The sequence below is a fragment of the Gymnoscopelus braueri genome (genome assembly GCF_963280865.1).
Source record: "Gymnoscopelus braueri genome assembly, chromosome: 10".
NCBI lineage: Eukaryota > Metazoa > Chordata > Actinopteri > Myctophiformes > Myctophidae > Gymnoscopelus > Gymnoscopelus braueri.
In genome coordinates, this window is record NC_137611.1 from 45,285,048 (window position 1) to 45,307,568 (window position 22,521).

Genomic DNA, 22,521 nt, shown 5'->3' on the forward strand with positions numbered 1-22,521 from the left:
TTAGCCCGTAAACAAACACAAATAAAGCTGATTCAGACTTCAGAGATTCAGAGAATATAGAATATCACCAAACCCAGTACGGTTTGTTTTTTAAATAAAAATGCTAAAAATGCTATTTTTATTAGGAAGACACCCCGGACAGAAGTTGTCTTTTTCAACCAATCACAACACCAGTTTCATGCACAGGAATGTAAAGCTGTAAAGCCTCAATATAATGTCCTTGGCAGTACTTCCACCAAATTCCAGTACTTTCATTTAGACACTCAACAGACTAGGTCTTGCCCAGCTCGATAATTTGGCACAAATGTCCCATCCAAATAGGGGTTCACAAAAATCAGGTAGTGAGATGTACTGTAGAATAAATTCAAAATGGCCACTTTAGCCATTAACATAAAGCACAAAAAGGACATCATAAAAACGTACAATTTGGTACATACATTGAGTGGTCCACATTATATGAAGGGGTGCCTCAAAAAACTATGAACAGTAAGTAAGGAAGGGACCTGTTGAAGTTCCAAATGGCTGTTTAAACAGTTGAAATTTGCAGTCTGCATATCCTTACTTATTTACACTCTGCATATTGTTTACATCGGCACTCTACATCTTATTTATTTGATTCTCTGCATCTTCTATTCTATCTAAATCTTTGCATATTCGTATTTATTTTACTCTCTGCATCTTCTTGATCATTACTGTTCAGTATTGACTCATGTGTGTCATTTGGTATCAGTGACCTTCTTACTAGACCGCCTCTCTAACCACTAAGCTACGGCCGCCCCAAAGGACAATGCGTTATACTTCCAGCAACTACAGGCATCTAATCTATAAACTGTAAAGGTTATCGCAACTCAAATTCATTTGGTGTAAATGTGTTTCCATGTCTGTGTGTACTGTGTAGGGGACACAGGGAAGCTGTCAGAACCTTCCCTAAAACATCCGGGACAACGCTCTACACGTCCCAGACTCTTCTCACGGAGGCACTACAACACTGTCTCTATACATTTGATGTACTGTATGTGTTTACCTTGCTTATTGTAAATCACTCTGGATTAAGAGCGTCTGCTAAATGCCTGAATTGTAAATTGTAGGTCTGTTTTGCAAACCATACAGTATGGTACTGCACAGGCTTATGAAACTGCTTTTTTCACTTTATGGGAGAAAACTGAAGACAAAAGAGAAGTATGACTAAGTTGCAAAAGTGGTATATTTCATCACCAACTTCATGGGTGGACTGGAAACAAAAGTCAGCCTGGGAATATCAATTACTTACAGCAGCACTCATATATTTGTCGTGAAAGCTCATCTGTTAATCAAATAAATACAGTACAATAAATACAAATTAAAGGGCCCCAGCATGATAATCTATAGGGCAAGACCCTACGCTCTGTTTCACAAACCAGTATTGTACTGCACATGGCTTATGAAACTATTCTCATATTTTAACACTACTTCCTTTTTCTCACGTTATGGGAGGAAACCGATTACAAAAAGATAAGATAAGAGAGCAGTGACCAAGTTACAGAAGTGGTAAATTTTATCATCAACTTTATGTTGAAATTTGTGGACCAGTAGATCATATCTCACACTAAATAAATGGTGCTAAATAGCACTTGTATGGTAAATGGACTGCATTTAAAGTGTTTTTTTGTCTTTCTTGTCATTCAAATGTGCTTTATGATGCACACACACACCAAATTGCTTTTATCTGCCGCATAACAATTTGACAATTGTTTTGCATACCGGCGGAGACTCAATTGAGTCTTCTACTGACCAGCCACCCAGTCATCCAATTATTGGCTTAGGAATGCGCCTTTTTTTTTTTATCCATGAATTCAAGGCTTCATGGGGGGTGTAATTGATAGAAAATAAGACATTTTTTTGTGAACTACTCCTTTAATATTTTGATTATTTGCTCTTTAAGGTTGAAGGCCGTCTTTCTGAAGGTTGAGTTAAATTCAGCCATTGTTATGACGCAACTTTTTCAATTTCCAATCTTCATTGATGAAGTTTGTTGTAATCATCAGTCCACATATCAGTGGTAATTGTAAATGTAATCACCTCTTTTGCAAGGATTTCTTTCTTTGTCGCCAGTGGTGGAAAAAGTACTCAAATGTTTAACTTAAGTAAAAGTATCAATACTGCAATGTAGAAGTACTCTGTTACAAGTAAAAGTCCGGAATTCAAAATTTTTAAAGTTTTAAAAGTACAAAATTATTGGTATCAAAATGTACTTAAAGTACCAAAAGTAAAAGTACAAAAATGTTTGAAAATAGCAGATCTACAAGCTCACAACGCGCCGTGAGCTTGTTGATCGGCTATTTTCAAACATTTTTGTAGGACCACAACGGAAACAAGCCCTCAGGGCAATTTGTGTTGTCCTTTTAGCATTACTAGCAGTAATTGTACCGCTTTTAGCGACCCGAACCTCTAATGACATACAATCTTTGTTTTTGTCATTATATGAATTGTGTTTCATGTAATTGTATCCGGATGTGTTCGAGTGGGGCTGTACACAGGAACTCAACACAAGGCACAATTCTCAATAAGAGATGGAATTGCAGCAATGCTACAATTCAACTTCTATTGTTCTTCTATGTATTTACGTACGGTATATGCACTCAGTGAACTTAATCAGGCTTTTCACATAAGAGCCTGATTAGGTGCAGAGAGTGCAAAAGGCTTGAGTTCTATTTAAAGGAATGTGCAGGTCAATACATTTGGGTCAATGTGTCTGAATGCTGCACAAACACATATATGTATCTCCACATATCAACTTTTTATGTTTTATTTGATTTTTGTATGTCCTACTTCGTCGTACAAGACTCAAAAGTAGCCATGTTTCATAGATATGTATTATGGATGACTGATGTCATAGATGACTAACGTCACTGTCTGGTCACATAGAATAGAATAGAATAGAATAATTTTGGACAACAATTAAAAGCACAATATCACCAATTAAAAGCACCAGAATTGATTAATCATAAAAAAGATGCTTCAGAGATGCTCGTAGGCCTGCATCCTGCGTCTCTGACGCCAATTATTGAGAAAGGAGTAAGGACGCTTTCATGTCACCGTTGCGGCGTCTACAGTTGTTACCAACAACAGATTCTATGTTAAAAAGAATTTGCGGTAAAAAGAATATTAAAATGTCCCTGGCACTCATCTAAAAGACCACCCTTGGGTCCCAGGACCCATTACATTGAAAACCTAGCAACATCACTGCCTTGTGATACATATTTAAACAAACAACGCCCAACAGCGTGACTACCGACAACTGTACAAAAACACCATAATAATTACTCATACTAGACCATATCCGTCGGGGGATATGCGCCATGGTCCGCTTGTTTCACGGATGTGGCAACACTGGCGCTTGTTTCACGCACATGATTTGGCAACCCGGGAGCCAGCGAACACAAAAACGTTAATAAACAGCTGACAATTGGGGAAAGCGAAAAACGGGCTTCGGTGTTCCGTGTTCCGTGCACATGGTAATGGTCAATTACATTAATTATTAAAAGAGATTTTGGGCACACCACACGCACACCACACGCACAGAGCAGAGGATGATAAACAGTACAAACTGTACAAATAGGACAAGTGACTTAACACACCGGCCCACCGAAAGAGTGAGCCATCTGTAGCCAAGGGACAGTCCAGCCATGGGGAGGAGGTTATCTAAGTCCAATTAGCATGAAGCCAAAGGTCCACGCTGAAATGGGTTTCTATTCTAAAGCATTGTATCACAGCTCTAGTTTCTATTCTAATGCATTGTATCACAGCTCTAGTTTCTATTCTAATGCATTGTATAACGGCTCTAGTTTCTATTCTAAAGCATTGTATCACGGCTCTAGTTTCTATTCTAATGCATTGTATAACGGCTCTAGTTTCTATTCTAATGCATTGTATCACAGCTCTAGTTTTTATTCTAATGCATTGTATCACAGCTCTAGGTTCTATTCTAATGGATTGTATCACAGCTCTAGGTTCTATCCTAATGCATTGTATAACGGCTCTAGTTTCTATTCTAATGCATTGTATCACGGCTCTTGTTTCTATTCTAATGCATTGTATAGCGGCTCTAGTTTCTATTCTAATGCATTGTATCACAGCTCTAGTTTCTATTCTAAAGCATTGATTCACAGCTCTAGTTTCTATTCTAATGCATTGTATCACGGCTGTAGTTTCTATTCTAAAGCATTGTATCACAGCTCTAGTTTCTATTCTAATGCATTGTATCACAGCTCTAGTTTCTATAATAATGCATTGTATCACGGCTCTAGTTTCTATTCTAAAGCATTGTATCACAGCTCTAGTTTCTATTCTAATGCATTGTATCACAGCTCTAGTTTCTATAATAATGCATTGTATCACAGCTCTAGTTTCTATTCTAATGCATTGTATCACAGCTCTAGTTTCTATAATAATGCATTGTATCACAGCTCTAGTTTCTATAATACTGCATTGTATCACAGCTCTAGTTTCTATTCTAATGCATTGTATCACAGCTCTAGTTTCTATAATAATGCATTGTATCACAGCTCTAGTTTCTATTCTAATGCATTGTATCACGGCTGTAGTTTCTATTCTAAAGCATTGTATCAAAGCTCTAGTTTCTATTCTAAAGCATTGTATCACTTACCATTGATCAATAGACCCATTCAAAGCCCGGGGTATTTGCATTACTTATCAGCCAGACACCATCACGGCTGCTTCAGTGGATAACAAATGCTGCCAGCCACTAAAGTTTTGACAGCAAGGCAGTTTTATAGAATAGAAACAGGGCATCCTAACAATGGCTTGGCTATCTGCCCAAAACAGCTGGGCCAGTACACAAAGTTATCAGCCTCCGACAGAACATATTCCAACAAATGGATGTTGGCTGGTGAAGATGCATTACTCTGGCACAGAGAACACCGCAATGGAGGGGGGAGAAGTAGTGGAGTGGAGTGTAAAGTAACTAGTGTAAGTACATTTACTCAAGTACTGTACTTAAGTCAAATGTGAAGGTATTTTTAACTTTTTACATTTTTTATTTTTTTTCCGGTACCTTTACTTCTACTCCACTACATCTCAGAGGCAAATATTTTACTTTTACTCCACTACAATTATTTGAAAACTAGTTCCTAGTTACTTTGCAGATATACATTATTATCTTATAAAACATATTTTAACCACTTCAGCACTATTTTATATATAGGCTATCACATCTTTTACTTTTACATTTTGATACAAATACTTTTGTACTTTTACTCAAGTACATTTTGAACTCCGGACTTCCGATCTCTACATTGCAGTATTGATACTTTTACCTAAGTAAGAAATGTGAGTACTTTTCCCACCACTGGTTGAGTGCTATCGGTGGCGCAAAAAAAGTACTCAGGATATTTTACTTGAGTAAAAGTTGCAATAGCACAATGTAGAACGCTGGTTTCCAACCTTACACCTGACACAAGCTGAGACCCCCCCACACGTGCACGCACGCACACACATTCTTGTTTTTCTACTACTATACTGAAGCCCTACAGTATATACTTCTGTTACGTCAAACAGCAAAAACAACTGATCTACAAGATCACAACGCATTGTGACACACTGACTTTGGACATGTTTTCTCTTCAAACGTTTTGAAAGATATTGTAAAAATGTAGACAATAAGTAACGATTAATAATAATATGAATAATTGAATGACAATAATGACCCCATTATATAATTATAATAAAAATCTGCAAGCTAGTAGTTTTCAAATAATTGTAGTGGAGTAAAAGGTACAATATTTGCCTCGGATATGTAGTGGAGCTGAAGTATAAATTCTCCCAAAAACATGAAATACTCAATTACAGTCAAAGCACCACAACAATTGCACTTACTTAAGTAGAGCACTTGAGTAGAATATACTTTCCACCACTTGCTATATAATCTACCACTCGCAGCCACCAACCAAGTGCCCTACACATCATCCGGGAACAGGACAGCACTTAAACACCGTGGACTGTAAACGTCTACGGCCACTTTAGCTTTGATAACAGTGCCATTTTCTTTGATAATAAAAGCGGACGGCCTCCATATAGCCGCTGGGCTGCTGCCAACGCACCCTGCAGACGTATCGCCCTGAGAGAAACCTTTTCAGCTGATGAACGATGCTCAGTAAAAGTCTTCCTCTCTGCAAGTAGTGTCTACTCCTGCACACCACTATGTTCCGTCCTGTTCTGTTCTTTTCTGTTCTCATATACCACGGTTAGGCCTTAGGGGTGCAACAATCATTTTAGATTTCTTTGGCTATTCAAAAATAGCAGGTATACAAGCTCATAGCGCGGCACTCATGAGCTTGTAGATCTGCTATTTAAAACAAACAAAAAATAGGTAAAAAAATAGGTCAAATGTTTATTTAACAAAAGTAGTCTCGCGTAGCCAGACAACTATTCCCGAAATCCGTGAGAGGAAACTGGCACTTCCGTTCACGAAAATATATTTTAAAACATCTTTACATTTTAATTTTTAATTTCCATTTCTGCCAAGCAGCAAGCTAAATATACTTAGATGATTTTGATTTATATTAGGATGAATTTAAGCGACTGTAAAGACGAAACGGAAGTGGGGAGGAGGCTTCACATCCGCTTTATATTTCAATCATGATCAGAGCTTCCGAGTCCCAGACTGTATGACCGGACACATCTGAAAATTGTGGGAGGCAACAGTCTGGCCACACGAGACTAAACAAAAGGAACTTTATTCTTTTAAGCCTTAGTCAATGTAAGACAGAGAGTAACATCCCAGGGTAGTAATGTTGTACTTCTTACTACTGACAATGACAATAACAAATATAAAAGCCTGTATGAGCAGCATTGGTTCCACATATCTACTGTAAACTGAATTCACTGCAAAATAGTCGGAGTAATTGAAGGAATAAAACAAAGTGCATTCAGTACATAAATCGAAATAAACATAGTCCTTTGACAACAAACATCGTGGCCACTCGGTGATACTACACCGTTTTGTCACTGAGCTCCACTGCACTGTGTGTGTCTGAGACATGGCCGGAGGAATTCCCATACGCTCGCCCCGGGCGCAAATCCGGCGACCTCGGAACGGTCTCTACCTGGTATTCCTAAAAGTAAGTTACGTAACCTCAGTAAACTATGCCTAAACCTAACCTTATTCCTAAACTTAACCTCAGTAAAACTATGCCTAATCCTATCCTCAGTAAAACAAATACAAGAATACAAGAACCGCCCCAGCGTGCGGTAGGCGGGAAGAAAAAATGGGGTTGAGCGTGTTTTAGGGTGAGCCTTCCGGTTACCGGTCGAAGATATCAAATACTGTACACTCTTTCAGATGAATGCCATGCTGTCTTAAATGTTTAGTCATATTAGACGTGCAACCTGTCTTAGCACTAATTCACTTTCCACATGTATTGCACTTTCCCATTTAATCAGGGTCTCTTTTATAGTGAAACCACCCTTTAGAGCGTTTGCCACGGTCCATATTTCACAGCATGCTCCAAGTTGCTCGCATCTAAACACGTTGTGTGTGTGTGTGTGTGTGTGTGTGTGTGTGTGTGTGCAGTGCAGCGTGAATGTGTAGTCACGTAAATTAGACAGGTCCTGACAGATAGTCAACTTGTCATCATGAAGCCTTTGTTTGAGCGGCTTTTAGCGTGTCTTGGAACCGATATGCAGAACCGAAATTCTGTTATTTTTATGGGTAGCCGGCACCCGCCATTTCTTATTCGGTTCCTACTTGGAACCGAATTTCGGTACCCAACCCTATAACAGCAGTGTCTAACATTTCAAATGGTCATAACTCTGTGACTATTGCTCTGAGAGAGAGCGATACAGAGAGAGAGAGAGAGAGTGTATAAGAATAAGGGATGCTACGAATAAAAAGCTAGAAAATGTAGATACAGTTTGTTAACCCATTGAAACCGGGAAAGCATCCGTGTCATTTTAGATTTGAACCACTTTAGCCATATTTTACACTTTGGCTATTCAAAAATAGCAGATACACAAGCTCATGAGCTTGTAGATCTGCTATTTTAGAGAAATCGTGAAAATAATGTGCAAATCTTTGAATATGTATATACAGTTTTTACTCAAATCTTTGCTTGTTGGGGTTCCTAGAACAACATATTTTGAGATGGGGGTCGGCGGCCAAACACACATAATTTTGGGGTCCTTGACATGAAAACGTTTGAGAACCCCTACAGCAACATACGTTTTTCAGAAAACTGTTAGGATTTAGAAGACATTTGTAGAATCGGCCTCTGGTCTTAATGGGCTCAATGCATCAAGTGGTGGCTTCAAAGCTCTGTGTGTTTCATACGTGGATTGTGGTTGGCTGGTTGTTGGGAGGCTGCTGGGGCGACAGCTTCTAGGCCGGTGGTTCTCAAACTTTTTTCGTGCCAGGGACCCCCAAATTGATATGCATGTGGCCGCGGACCCCCACCTGAAAATATGTTGTGCCAGGGACCCCCAAAAGCAAAGATTTGTGGTAAGAATGTTCGCCTTAAAAAAAAAAAGAAGATATAAAGATTTGCAAACATTTTCAAGGTTTTTCAAAAATAGCAGATCTACAATCTCATAGCGCGGCACTCTGTGCCGCGCTATGAGCTTGTATATCTGCTATTTTTGAATAGCCAAAGAATAAAATATGGATAAAGGAGTTAAATTGTGACGCTTTATTAAACAATTTTGCTGGGGACCCCCTGATATCGCCCCAAGGTCCCCTGGGGGTCCCCGGACCCCACTTTGAGAACCAATGTTATAGAGCACCATGTGAACAAATGCAGGGAATGCTGGAGCGGGGGGGTCAAAGGTTAAGCAGTCGATTTGGAGCTTTCTGGGTCGAGCGTTTCATAATAACGAGGCATTTCATAACGAGCTGCTTGTTGGTCAGCTGTGACATGTGAGAATCAGGGGACTCCAGACAGCAGTTGGACAGGTAAAGGAGTAGTTCACCCAAAAAATTACTTACTTTCTATCAATTACACAGCCCATGAAGCATTGAATTCATGGAGATTTTTTAGTTTTTGTCGCATTCCTGAGACAATAATTTGATGACCGGCGGTCTCTCCGGTAGGAGACTCAAAGACTTTGAGTCTCCTACCGGATACATTATCTTTCTGCCGGTAATCAAATTATTGTCTCAGGAATGCGACATGAACTGATCGGGTCTGATCGGGTCGGAACGTTACGTCATCAGGTGGCCGGAACCACCGGCACCGTGCATCTCCAAAATGATTCCACTAGTTTTGTTTTGTTATGTGTGGGGAACAAAAACAATGCGACGCCAACCGGAACCAACCACCAAAACCAGCTAGTTTTAGAACGAATACCAGGCTTTACTCCGAGGTGGAAAGTCTGGTGACGCGAGGTTACAAAAGAACAGATAGGTGTTCATTATAACAGTGATTCTCAACCTTTTATATGTCAAGGACCCCCTTAAAAGTGTAGGGTAAGTGATATTTGTTGTTAAAATAAGTGTTAAATAGCTCTATATTCGGATGGTAATTCATTGCTATAGAGTATTTGTTCAGTAAGTAACGGGAGTCTCTATGTCTCTCCAGCTCATAAACAGAAAATGCATTTTCAGGCCAGGATACCAATTTTATCCAATCAAGAGAGAAGTCACAGTCACACAGGAGTGAAATTGGAAGTGATGACCCCAAAAAAATAGCAGACTGAACTGACAAGTTTTAATATAACTCTGTCAGTGTACAAATGGAACCAAATGGACCCTCATGGGTCCATTTGGTTCCATTTGCACACTGTCAGAGTTACAGACCCGTCAAGGGTCCATTTGGACCCTGGTTGGTCCCCGGACCAGACATTGAAAACCAGTGCATTAGGGCTTATGTTGTTATGCGGTTAAGGTGACGTTCCAAAGAGCATCTTAACATCTTCTTTAGGAGCGTTCAATATCACACACACACACACACTCCATGAGACGCATGCAAACCGCTTCAATGTCATCCCAAGGTCACTTCGACAGACTGTCCCCTTCTGTGCTTACGAGACAGCTACTCAGACTGTGCTCATATCACCCTTCCTCGTCACCCTCTACACCTCCGACCTCCGCGCAAACACAGAGACATGTCACCTCCAGACGCTCTCTGACGACACCGTGATCGCCCAGCTGCGTCACAGATGAGCACACAGAGGTACATGATGCAGTGGTGAGGAACTTGGGCGAGGTGGTGCGATAGTAACCAATATTAATGCCATGTGTTCAGGACCTTTAACCCATTAACACATTCCATGCCAGAGTTTAATCTCATAATGTACTCACCAGTGCCAGCGTTTTATTGTTGTTTTTTTGTTTTTATCATGTCGCCACAGACCTCGCTAAATAAGTTAAAAGTGCGCGTTCATTTGGTTCTAAACACACAGCGGATCCGTGAGAAACGTCCAGCGAAAACAGTTTCCAAATGCGAGCCGCCATCTTGAAGCTACAGCCGATACACGCTAAACAGTGATCAGCGAGGAGAAAAACAACAAACCGAGAAAATCGAGTTTTAAACAGGATCCCAGACAGGAAGCGGATACGATCGAAAAAACCGGAACCCGAATAATTCCGTTTCCGACCGAAAACCGGAAACGGAAATGGATCAAAAAAATTCGGAAAGTGCACCTTGGGCGATTAACATGGGAATCGGCGGTTCGCGTAGATCTACGCGACTGGCACGCTGCGGCTTTAAATAGGTTCGCGTAGATCTACGCGATTGGCATTCAATGTGTTAAGGCCGGGAAAGCACCCGTGTCATTTTGTATTTATTCGGGCTATTCAAAAATAGCAGATATATAAGCTCATGAGTTTGTAGATCTGCTATTTTTGAAAAATCTTGAAAATTTGTGCAAATCTTGGAATAATATAGTATATAATATTATATATTTTGAAAGTATATATATATATATACATTTTTAACTCAAATCTTTGCTTCTGGGGGGTCCCTGGAACAACATATTTTGAGATGGGGTCTGCGGCCAAATACATATCATTTTGGGGGCCCTTGACATGAAAATGTTTGAGCACCACTGATTATACTGTAGCAACATTACCGTAATTTTTTTAGGATATAGAAGACATTCTGTAGAAGCTTATATATCTGCTATTTTTGAATAACCAAAGAAATCTAAAAATGACAGATGCGTTACCGGTCTAAAAGGGTTAAGTGAGGAAAGCGTTAGCATGGAGAGCTCTTTAATTGCGAGAACCAGTGTGTGGAAATCCAACCTCCCCCGACCACATCGAGATCAGTTTCTTTTCTGCTACTGTGGAGTCCGTTCTCCTTTACGGCTGTGAGTGCTGGACACTGATACAGGCCCTACAGAAGTCATTGGATGGGTGGGTGCTACGCCAGAATGCTACGTGTGGTACTGAACATCAAACAGGACGAACACATGACCAACAAACGTCTGGCAGCTACCAAGTGTATCAGACAAAGATAGCAGGAGGATGAGGGGCATACAACCTGTCACCTGGACATGAAGATAACCTCTCACACCTCTCACACCTTTCACACACACACACACACACACACACACACACTAGGCCTGTCACAATTATTACATAAACGTCTAATTGCAATTATTTGAGATCATCGCAATTATTACGATTTTTGCATAATCGTCATAGTCTTTTCCATGTTGAAATTCTTTCACATTTTCAAATATAAAAAATAGCAGACCTACAAGTGACGCGTTGTAAGCTTGTAGATCAGCTATTTCTGCTTTTTTTTACATGTATAAAATTATTAAATATGTCAATAATTTCTCAAATCTGCCCTGTGGATTTTTTTTATTAAAAAGCCTAAATGACAAACAGAAATAAAACACATATTCATATGTTCAAATGTTCAACGCCAAACACACAATCAATCGCAATTATTTGAGTGACAATTAATCGTCAACTTAAATTTGTAATTGTGTTAGCCCTAACACGCACACACACACACACACACTCACACACACACTCACACACACACACACACACACACGCCACTTACCTAAATACAGCGATGCGTTCTCTTTCTTGACGTTGTCGTCCAGGTAGGTGGGTCCCAGGGTGTAGATGGGGGTGGAGCCCATGCCCACCAGGATCTGGGCGACGACAAACAGCGCCACGTAAAGGTTGTGTTCGTTGCCCTCCTGGTCCCGGGGGCAGGACGCCACGTCCACGCCACGTCCACTGCTGTTCACGTTGCTGTTCACGTTGCTGTTCACGCACAGACCTACGCGTGCAACGGATGAAACCAATCACTTTATCGTGAATCAATAGTTTGATAAGATAAACGATAAATAGTCAAATCGCTCTTTTGGCCATGTCATTGTAGGCAAAAAGCTTCAGAAAATGTAGATAGAACAGATAGAAATAAATAGATTCAATTAAATTGAAAAATAGATTAAATAACAGTTAAAAATTGATAAAATAATGGATCTACAAGCTCATAATGCGTCGCCTCATGGCACATTGTGAGCTTGTAGATCTGCTATTTTAACAATTTTTCATGAAACCGCTGTGCGGCGAAGTATAAAACAATGCTAAAATGTAAAAAAAATATTATTATATTAATTATTATTATATAAATGTGTTTCTTGAATATATATCCTTCAAAAAAGGAAATGGACAGAATAATGGCCGAGAAAACAATGGACGGTCGCACAGACCTTCGTTGCCCAGAGACGAGTTGAGCTCCTTGATCTGGTACGGAGGCGAGATGAAGTGCGGCAGCGAGAAGAGGGCGGCGCCCACGGCGATCAGGACCCCGCCCACCGCCAGCCAGCGCGGCCGCTGGCCCCGCCCGCCGAAGTAGCTGATGAAGACCACCACCAGCAGGCTGCCGATGTCGAAGCAGCTGACCAGGAGGCCCGACTCGGAGCTGCGCAGGCTGTAGCGCTTCTCTATGGTGGTGATGACGCTGCTCAGGTAGCCCGACACCATCAGAGACTGGGTGGGAAAGATTTAAAAATAGATACTTTATCATCCATTAAGATTTACCTAAAATGGAAACTTGCCTTTGGCACTCTGGCATACTTGTATACCAGTAGTTCTCAAAGTCTTTCGTGCCGTGAACCCCCAAATTGATATATATTTGTCCGCGGACCCCCCATCTGAAGATGTTTTCTGCCAGGCCCACAGAACAGAAGATTTTAGTTCAAAATGTTCGCTTAAAATAAATAAATCACGATTTTTCAAAAATAGCAGATCTACAAGCTCATAGAGCGGCACGAAGTGACGCGCTATGAGCTTGTAGATCTGCTATTTTTGAATAGCCAAAGTATAACATAATGGTTAAAGTGTTTAAAATGATTGTGACTCTATATATAGCAAATGTAGCTGGGGCCCCCTGATCCCTGGGGGTCCCCGGACCCCACTTGAACCAATTGTGTATACAACAGAGTAAAAACGAATACATAAAATGCATTAATATTCAACACTCATAAGATACATTCCCATAAGAACAGCAACAGTGACTGTGTTTACATGGACATTGACTCCAAAAACGGTTTACATGAACGCTAAATAAAAGTAATCCTCGTTTACATGCCTTTTTAAGCATTTAATCGTAATATGACTTTTGACATGCACTAAAGTGGTTACCAACCAACCAGGGAGAAACGATTGCAATAAGAGTTTACATGAGGATGTTTTATTCTGATTGAGCTCTCATTCTATATAAGTGGAATATCAGAGTCGATGTGATCCTAATATTCTCGTCCAATAGATTATTACGATGCGGTCTGATCGGAAGGAATTTACATCCTGGTTGAGAGGGGTGGCATAAACCTTGTTTTATAACGTCCTTGTTTAAAATATCCACAGCAGAGGGCACAAATGAATTATCGTACCCTTGAATCTTGTATTCTTTGATTCACAATGCAACCAGTTGCAGCGTTCTGAATTGACTGGTTGCAGATGCTTGTTGTGGACTGGGCTTAAAGGGATGTTTACCCATCTATCGATTAGTCACCCCCAATAGAGACTTGAATTCATGAATATTTTTTTGTTTCTGTCGCATTCCTAAGCCAATAATTTGATGACCAGCAGACCGGTAGGCAGCGGTTACGGTAGGAGACACAAAGGAGACTCGTTGTGTCTCCTACCGGAACCGCTGCCGGTCATCAAATTATTGGCTTAGGAATTCGACAAAAAACAAAAAAATATCCATGAATTCAAGTCTCCATGGGGTGACTAATCGATAGGAAATTTGGGGGGTGAACTATCCCTTTAAGCCTCCTGATGGTAGCAGCTCGAATGAGGAGTGAAGGGGGTGGTTAGGGTCAATTTACAATATACAATTTAAGGCATTTAGCCGACATTCTTATCCAGAGCGACTTACAAGTGTTTATTGAACTCTAGTCAATAGACAAGGTAAATGATCACATGAATAGAGTGCAGAGAGGACATTCTGTACATACTTGAATACCAGGTGAACAATGAACATAGCAGCTTCTGTCTAACCTAAATGCATCTAAATCAGTGGTTCCCAAACGTTTTCATATCAAGGACCCCCAAATGAATATGAATTTGGCCGCGGACCACCGTCAGAAAAAAAATTCTGCCGTGGACCCCAAAACAAGTTTTGTGTTGTTAAAAAAATATATAATATATAATCAAAATAAATATTTCAAATGTTTGAGATTTTTTGAAATTTTCAAATAGTCAATGTATATAGGGTTCAAGTGGTTAAACCGATTGTGATGCTACATTAACTAATTTAGCAGGGGACCCCCTGGAACCCCATCAAGGACCCCTGGTGGTCCCCGGACAGTACTGTTCTAAATCATTGGTTCTCAAAGTGGGGTCCGGGGACCCCCAGGGGTCCTTGAGGGAGTTCCAGCTAAATGATAGATAGTTAGGAACCAAATTGACCCTTATGGGTCTGTAACTCTGAGAGTGTACAAATGGAACCAAATGGACCCGTTAGGCTCCATTATACACTCTCAGAGTTAAAATAACATTGATTTTACAATATAAATTGGGGTCCCAGAGATAGAAACGCCATTAAATGGGGGTCCATAATCGAATGCATGTCAAACTGGGGGTCCTTGAAATTAAAATGGTTGAAAATCACTGCTAGAGCCGTAAAAAAAACTTCTCTTATGGGGGACCCTGGCATATCTTTTCAAATGGGGGTCCGCGGGAAAATAAAGTGTCAATTTGGGGGTCCTTGACAAGAAAAGGTTTGAGAACCACTGTTCTAAATCACATTCTTAAGATTGTGTGGGTGGAGAAAAAACAAGGACCTACCTGGATGAAGGTCAGGTAGCACATGCAGAACAGGAAGCAGCGTGAGTCCTCCAGGAAGACGGCCAGATACTTCCTGCTGGGCAGGCGGAGCTGCGCCAAGCGGGCGGCGAAGAACCCGACAGTGGCCGATTTCCGCCGCACCACGCTCTTCCCCCTGCGAGTCTCCGAGCCGCCGTCGGCGGCGGCGGCAGCGTACGCCGCGGAGCTCGGCCTGTTCAGCCCCGACTTGCCCGACTTCGGCGTTAAGTTCGTTCGGGCGGGTGCCGACGCCACCGATAACGACGCGGGCGCCTCCAGCGACTCCGTCCTGCTCGGCGGCTGCTGCTGGATGAACTCGGCGCTCTCCTCCTCGGCGGTGACGGACACGCGGACCGAGCTGGCCTTCAGCGGCCTCTCCTCCTGAGGGGGCGTCTCGGTCAGCACGGGCAGGCTTTTGGATTTGTAGTTGTTGTTGGGGCCCGGCGGCTCCTCGAACTCGCTGGAGCAGTCGTCCTCCTTCCGCAGGGACTCCGACAGTTCGGTGTCCTCGTGGTCTGCCATTTTTTTTCTTCTCCGGTTCGGTTTAGCTTTAGGGTTAGAATCGAACCCTGGCACGCTTTCGTGCTCGGGAAAATAAAACAAGTCAACCTCTCAAGCCAAGAGTTCAGAGGCTCTTATCCCAATTAATTTATTATTGATAGACACATTTACTCCTCACACGTTGTCCTTGATGCCAAAAGAGTCCCCCTCCAAAGGAAGCAACAACACGGCCTTCGCGGAGTCGACTTATCTGCAGTAAGCTTGCGTTCTTTTTGCTTTGTTTTTTATCTTCTCCTCAACACTCACGTTCTTGTCACCATCTGATCCGAGGGACCCCAGAGGACTCGACGCCTCCACAGCTGGGTCACAACAACATCTCTCTCTCTCTCTCTCTCTCTCTCTCTTCTTCACAACAGGATCTGGAGCAGAATCCACAGCGTTTGCTCCTCCGTGCGACCGCTGTCGTCATTTCCTCCTATAGGGCATTGCGAGCCTCTCTTCGGGGGGAACAGGGTGAAGGTGCGAAGTCGGTGCATGGCTGACATACCTGTCAATGAAGCCAACACAAACACAATCAAAACACAGGTCTTCGATCCGCATGCGTCACTGTTCGGGCAGAAACCTCGTATCACCACGATGAATGCCCTACTTTGTCATACTACAGTCTGACACAAAAGTAGCAAAGAATTGCTGATCTACAAGCTCACTATGCGCCACGTTGCAAGCTTGTAGATCTGCAATTTTAGCTTTCTGCAAGTCTTTCTGCATGTTTTAAAAACATTTAATTTAAAAGTATGAATAAGCGCTTGTGACTAAGTAATAACTACAATGGATCCATTTCGAAAATGTATATTTTAAAATATCTTTAATATATATTTTTGAATTTCCATTACTGCTAAGCAGCAAGCTAGATAATTATGCTTAGACTAATTTGATAGAAAAAGATGAAACATGAGTGGGATGGGAGTCGGACGTCCGCTATAGTTCCTTTACATTTTCAGCACTTCCGTTGCACTGTATGGCGGAAGAATTGTGTGAGCAACCAGTCATATCGGCCATTATTTTACTTTTTTATGATATCGGTATCGACAGTTGTGTAGCTGACGTGTTCCGATGTTTTATTAAGTATAATTCAATAAATTACTAAATGTAATTAAATAAAGTATAATAATAATACAAAGGTAAGTGATCATTTTGGTTAAAACAACGTTTTTGGTAAAAAACTAAAAAAAGCTTATATTTAATATATATCAAGCTGTATATTCTGATAATAATCATGTCTATAGAGTGTTTGTTCGGTAACAGGGGTCTCCTTGTCTCTCCAGCTCGAAATGGATAATAAATGTTCAGGTGGGACACCAATTTCATCCAATCAGGATGAAGCTGTGCTGATATAGATTATCTATCCCGACCTGAAATGTTATTTTTATTTTTACTAAAGACCCCTGTTACTGAACACACACTGTATAGCAGCAGCGGTTCTCAAAGTGGACCCTCAGGGTTCCTTGAGGGAGGTCCATAACAAAGAGTGTAAGAATGGAACCAAATGTACCATTTGGTTCCATTCTTACACTCTTTGTTATGGGGTAATAGTTGCTCTACAGCAACTATTACTGTAGGAATATTGAGCTATTAACACTCATTTTAACAACAAAATCACCTACCCAACGAGCCTTGAGCTCTATTCAAAAAACACTATTTTGAAGGTTCTTTAATTGACACGATGCCCCCCCCCCCCCACATATCCATCACCCCCCTCCAAGTCAAGGGCAACCCTCAAAAGTCATGACATCACCAGTCCACCACCACACCACCAACCAGCTGTCCGTCTCACCGACAGACAAGCATTGAAAACCTTAATTCAAGAAAAAAATGTACCCCCGTATTTACAAATTAAAAAAGAACCGATGAAAAAGCAACAATTAAGCTATTAAAAAAAACAGCTGGCAGTTTGAATTGGCGACTCGGGGAATACAAAAAAAGAAGGCGATGACATGACATGACGCGGCGGAGAGCACTGCAGTGGTCCCCCCGTGTTGACGAGTCTGAAGCTAGCCGCTGTTACGCTCAAAGCGGTGACCTGTAGAATTCTGTGAATAGTGGTCGCTGTACCGTTAGCTGAGGGCTGTTTATGTGGAGTTTTTTTCTTATCCTTTGTTTAATTCTAGGAGGAATAAATACATATTCTAATGGAGAAAGCAGCGTCGTTGTCTAATTTTTTACATCCCGCCAAGGCATTTTAAAGTTATTATCTTAGGTAAACTAGCAGAGTTTGTGTTTTTACTGTCAGTGTATTTGATAGAAATACACAGAAACACATCTACATAACAAGTCATTACAAGTCATTTTCAGTCATAAAAAAAGTCCCCTTAAGCACCGTGCAAAATTGGTAATTAGTGATTAATAGTAGAGTTACAATAAACCTCAAAACGTCAATAGCAATATAGCATCCATCTATTCAACTGAAAAGTATGTACATTAAAATGCGCTTTGTATTAAACTTAAGTGAAATTATGAAAAATAAGAAACAATAAAAAACAACAACAACAACTACAAAACAGCTCAATCTTTTTTCTTTCTTTCTTTTTTTTTTTTTACTGTTGGGTCACCGTGTTGGGGTAGGTCACACATGTCGGTGTAACGGCAGCAGCAGCACCGCGGCTGCCTGCTGGCCCAGTTGAATGGGGCTGCTTTAATAGAAAACAAGAAATCAAATAAAAAATAATACGGAAAAATCAACAAAGATATGTATTTTTTCAAAGCTCACCTTGCATTTTAGAGCGACGACACAATGTGCCCCCGGCCGTCATGTCACCAGGGTCATTGAAATTAATTAATTTATAAAAAAAATTAAAACAAATTCTAACAGCGGTCGTGTCCTCTTCCTCCGCACCGACACACTCTCATCTGAAGAACAGTTGTTGTTTACCAGTGCAAGCCGGTGCTTCCTCGAGCCACCTTCTGATTGGTCCGATTTTTACTGGGGCGGAAGTGTCGTCGTCCGGCAGCTGAGAGAATAGCTGATCTTCAAGTTCACGTAGATCTGCGACGGGACGCGCCGTGAGCTTGTAGATCGGCTGTTCAGTTTTTTCCCCCGGCACTCGACACAGTCATACGACAGCGTGATACACCCAATACCCCAGAACAGCGGTAGAACATTGAAGCTGCCGTTGCCTGGTGGTAATATCTGATATTGCAATACTTCTGCATTTAAAACGCTACTGCGCCTGCTTCCATCGTCTGAAACGCTAGTGCGCATGCCCCATTAGCCCCAATATTGGAGCCAATCCAGGAATTAGAGGTACTTCTGGGTGCTTTGCGCTGGTGAGCGACTTTAATTGAAATGAATAGGTGGGGGCGGGGCAGTCCACCCTCCAGATATTATAACTCTATGTGATAAACCTTTAACAAACCAAGCTAACGTGTCAAAATGTTTGACGTTGGATGATAATATATTATAAAATAAAACAAAATAATATCATATGTCATATCATATCATACATTTGGAATACTGGCCAAATTGATCTTAAAGATGTTTATTATTATTATTATTATTTAATTATTATATTTTTTAGCAATGATAATTCCATGACATTTATTTAAAATCTCACTGGTAAATTGCATACGCACATTTATTTTAATTTTTTTTTATAAACAAACGTTTATAAATTCCTTGTATTTTAATCATTTATAATCTTTCTTATTGTTTAATAGTGGGAAATGTCATAACTGAGATACATATTGTATACACAAAAAAAAAGAGAAAAAGACAAGAATATTTCATGTTAAATACGCATTCGTAATTAAATTGGCTAGTTGATTTAGCCCGTGCAGCGTGGGTAGAAGACAGATGCACCATCAGAGTGTTTTAATGCCAAGTCATGACTATTTATTCAGACAGCCTCACCCAGGGCCATACACTATCCATCACGTTCCGCTTGACTCATACATTTCCCTGCTATTTTCCCCAAAATGCAAATACATGTTCAGAAATGTTCCCCCCAAGTAATAACAAATTGTGAAAAATAGCAGCTTGTGTCGTGAGCTTGTAGATCTGCTATTTTAACTACATGTGAAATAGGGCACTTGTGGTTAATTCATAATGCAGTGTTTCCCCTATGCATTTAAGCTATGGTGTGCCACCACTGCTTAAATTTGAGCACCACAGAAACACTGTAATGTATACATGAGCCTACTAGATAAAACTAAAAGTACAATATTTGTCTTTGAAATGTAGTGGAGTGAAAGTCAGAATCAGTTTTTTTATTGTCACATCACAGGTTTACAAGGTAAAAAAGTGGGTGAAATTCTTTTTTGTACATCGTTCCCATCGCAACGTTAGTTTCCATAGAAAGAAGAGGGGGGGGGGAGAAGAAGAGGGTGGGGGGCAGGTGTGAAGGAGATCAAAACAAGAGAGCAACAGAAGGCCAGACAAGTTATCTACATATTTACAAAAACCTGAGATAATAAAAAAAAAAAAAAAAAAAAACGAAACTAAGGTGCCTGAGCATAGCAGCAATGTATTGTATACTGTGCATGTTATACTTATACTGTGAAAGTCAGAGGATTCCAAAATGACAAACACTCAAGTAAAGTAGGTCACACTCAACAAATGTGCTTAAGACTTGTACAGTAACCACCTCAAGTAAATGTGGCCTAATTCATTACTGTCCACTCTGCTCTTACATTATGTAAAGATGGACACTGCTAGTGTCCCATTTGGCTTTAATTGGTTGGGACATTTTCACCAATAAATATCCAACTGTGAGCAGTAGGACAATTAAATGGTACTCTTGGCTAACTACTCCCTCTGCTGTTCTGCAGCACACATTACTGCCTACAAATGCAAACTAGTAGTAACTACTCCAGTGGTTCTCAAAGTGGAGTCCATGGACCCCCATGGGGCTTTGAGGGGGTTCCAAATGGGTCCTTACAGCTCTGTAACTCTAAGAGTGCACAAATGTAACCATATGGACCCGTAAGGGTCCATCCATATGCTTACATTTGTACACTCTCAGAGTTATGGGAATCCTTTAAAAAAAGAAAGAAAAAAGAAGTGGCCTCTGAACCACTTCATCTATGCATTTTCTAAGGTCACATGTGATATTTAGGGTACATGTATATAATGAATGTCCACAAAACTTTCTAAACTGAAATAGTATAAATCACATTTCTGGAGTAACAACACTTAAAGCTGTATTATGTAACTTTTATTTAGTGAATAAAATGTAAATTTTGTCCATTCTGTATGGTAGAGCAGCCTGTGTGAACTCCCCTTTTTATCAAAACTTTTGGAAAAGATTGTGTCCACTCAATTGCTTCATTTTATGAATTTTAACAGCATCATCGAGGTGTTTCAGTCTGATTTCCGTGCATTCCATGGCACAGAGACAGCCCTTTTAAAGGTTACAAATGATTTATTGCTTGCTGCGGACACCGGCAACTGTTCAATTTTAATCCTCTTTGATCTCAGCTCCGCTTTCGACACAGTTGACCATCCCATTGTAATTCATCGCCTGGAAACATGGATTGGCATTGAGGGAGCAGCCTTGAACTGGTTCCGTTCCTATTTAACGGATAGAACCTTTTCAGTGGTGATCAGGGATGCCTCTTCCTCTCCAGTCCCCCTCACCTGTGGTGTACCACAGGGATCTATACTCGGTCCCCTCCTGTTTTCTATTTATGCTCCCCCTGGCAATATAATTCGCAACCATAACATAGTCTCACTGTTACGCAGATGACAAGCAACTATATATCCCACTACAACCCGGTGTTAAGGGAAATCAGTCTTTTATCGTGTCTCTCCGATATAAGTGCTGGATGTAAAATCATTTCCTGCAACTAAACGAGGCAAAATCGGAAATGATAATTTTGGTCCCCCAAATTCTACAAAGTCATTTGCCTCAGAGCTTAGTAGCCTATCCCCCAACGTGAAGGAGGTGGCCCCTAACTTGGGTGTGCTCTTCGATTCTGGCCTCTCTTTTATTCCCCAAGTAACACAAGTTGTTCAAACATGCTACTTCCAGCTAAGGAATAGCTAGAGTTAAAAGTTTCCTGTCACCTGCAGATCTAGAAAAGGTGATTCATGCTTTTATTTCTTCTTGTTTAAATTATTAACTCCATTTATTCCGGCCTCTGCAAAAAAAGCGATATCTCGTCTCCAATTAGTACAGAACTCAGCTGCCAGACTGCTAGCTAACCAACTCTAAGAAACGTGACCATATCACCCCCATCTTAGATGCTCTTCACTGGTTATCCGTTAGTTTCAGAATTGATTTTAAGATTTTACTCATGACTTTCAAAGCTGTGAATGGACAGTGTTATATATCTGACATGCTGGAACCTTACAAGCCTGTGCGCAGCCTCATATCCTCAGACAAGGCCCTCCTGGAGACCCCCACACCCAAGCTCATCACAAAGGGTGGCCGGTGGCCTTTTGCAGTCCGGGCCCCTAAAGCTTTTGGAACGCCCTACCTGTTGACCTAAGACGTGCAAAATCTGTGTCATCTTTTAAATCTCTTCTGAAAACCCATTCCTATGCTAAGTCCTTTTCTTATGTTCATGCCATTTTTTTTTCATTGATTATATCTGTATGTGTCTATTTTACATTTTGTGCCAACTGTGTGTTTTATTCACTGATCTTTTGTTGTAGTTTATCTCTAATGCTTATTGCTCTTTTACCCTGCTCTGTAAAGCACTTTGTGACTATGTCTGGAAATATACTATATAAATAAATGTATTATCATTAT

General features: G+C 40.7%; 2 protein-coding genes across 3 annotated transcripts in view; both read right to left on the bottom strand.

Moving 5' to 3' along the window:
* The window catches only part of LOC308093092 (solute carrier organic anion transporter family member 5A1-like), a 43,363-nt gene extending 24,694 nt beyond the window's left edge, over nt 1–18,669 (bottom strand). Inside the window, exons 1-4 of one of the 2 annotated variants that reach the window (XM_080439303.1) lie at nt 18,540–18,669; nt 15,254–16,319; nt 12,670–12,949; nt 12,009–12,233 (exon numbers count right to left, since the gene is read on the bottom strand). In XM_080439303.1, the coding sequence (XP_080295429.1) occupies nt 12,009–12,233; nt 12,670–12,949; nt 15,254–15,793 (1,045 nt within the window). In that variant the 5' untranslated portion in view covers nt 15,794–16,319; nt 18,540–18,669. Of the gene's footprint in view, nt 1–12,008; nt 12,234–12,665; nt 12,950–15,253; nt 16,320–18,539 lie in introns of both variants that reach the window. The other variant, XM_080439304.1, reaches the window with a different exon arrangement.
* LOC308093091 (nuclear receptor coactivator 2-like) overlaps nt 1–22,521 on the bottom strand; it is a 208,974-nt gene that overhangs the window by 114,683 nt on the left and 71,770 nt on the right. The gene's annotated exons all lie outside the window — the stretch shown is intronic.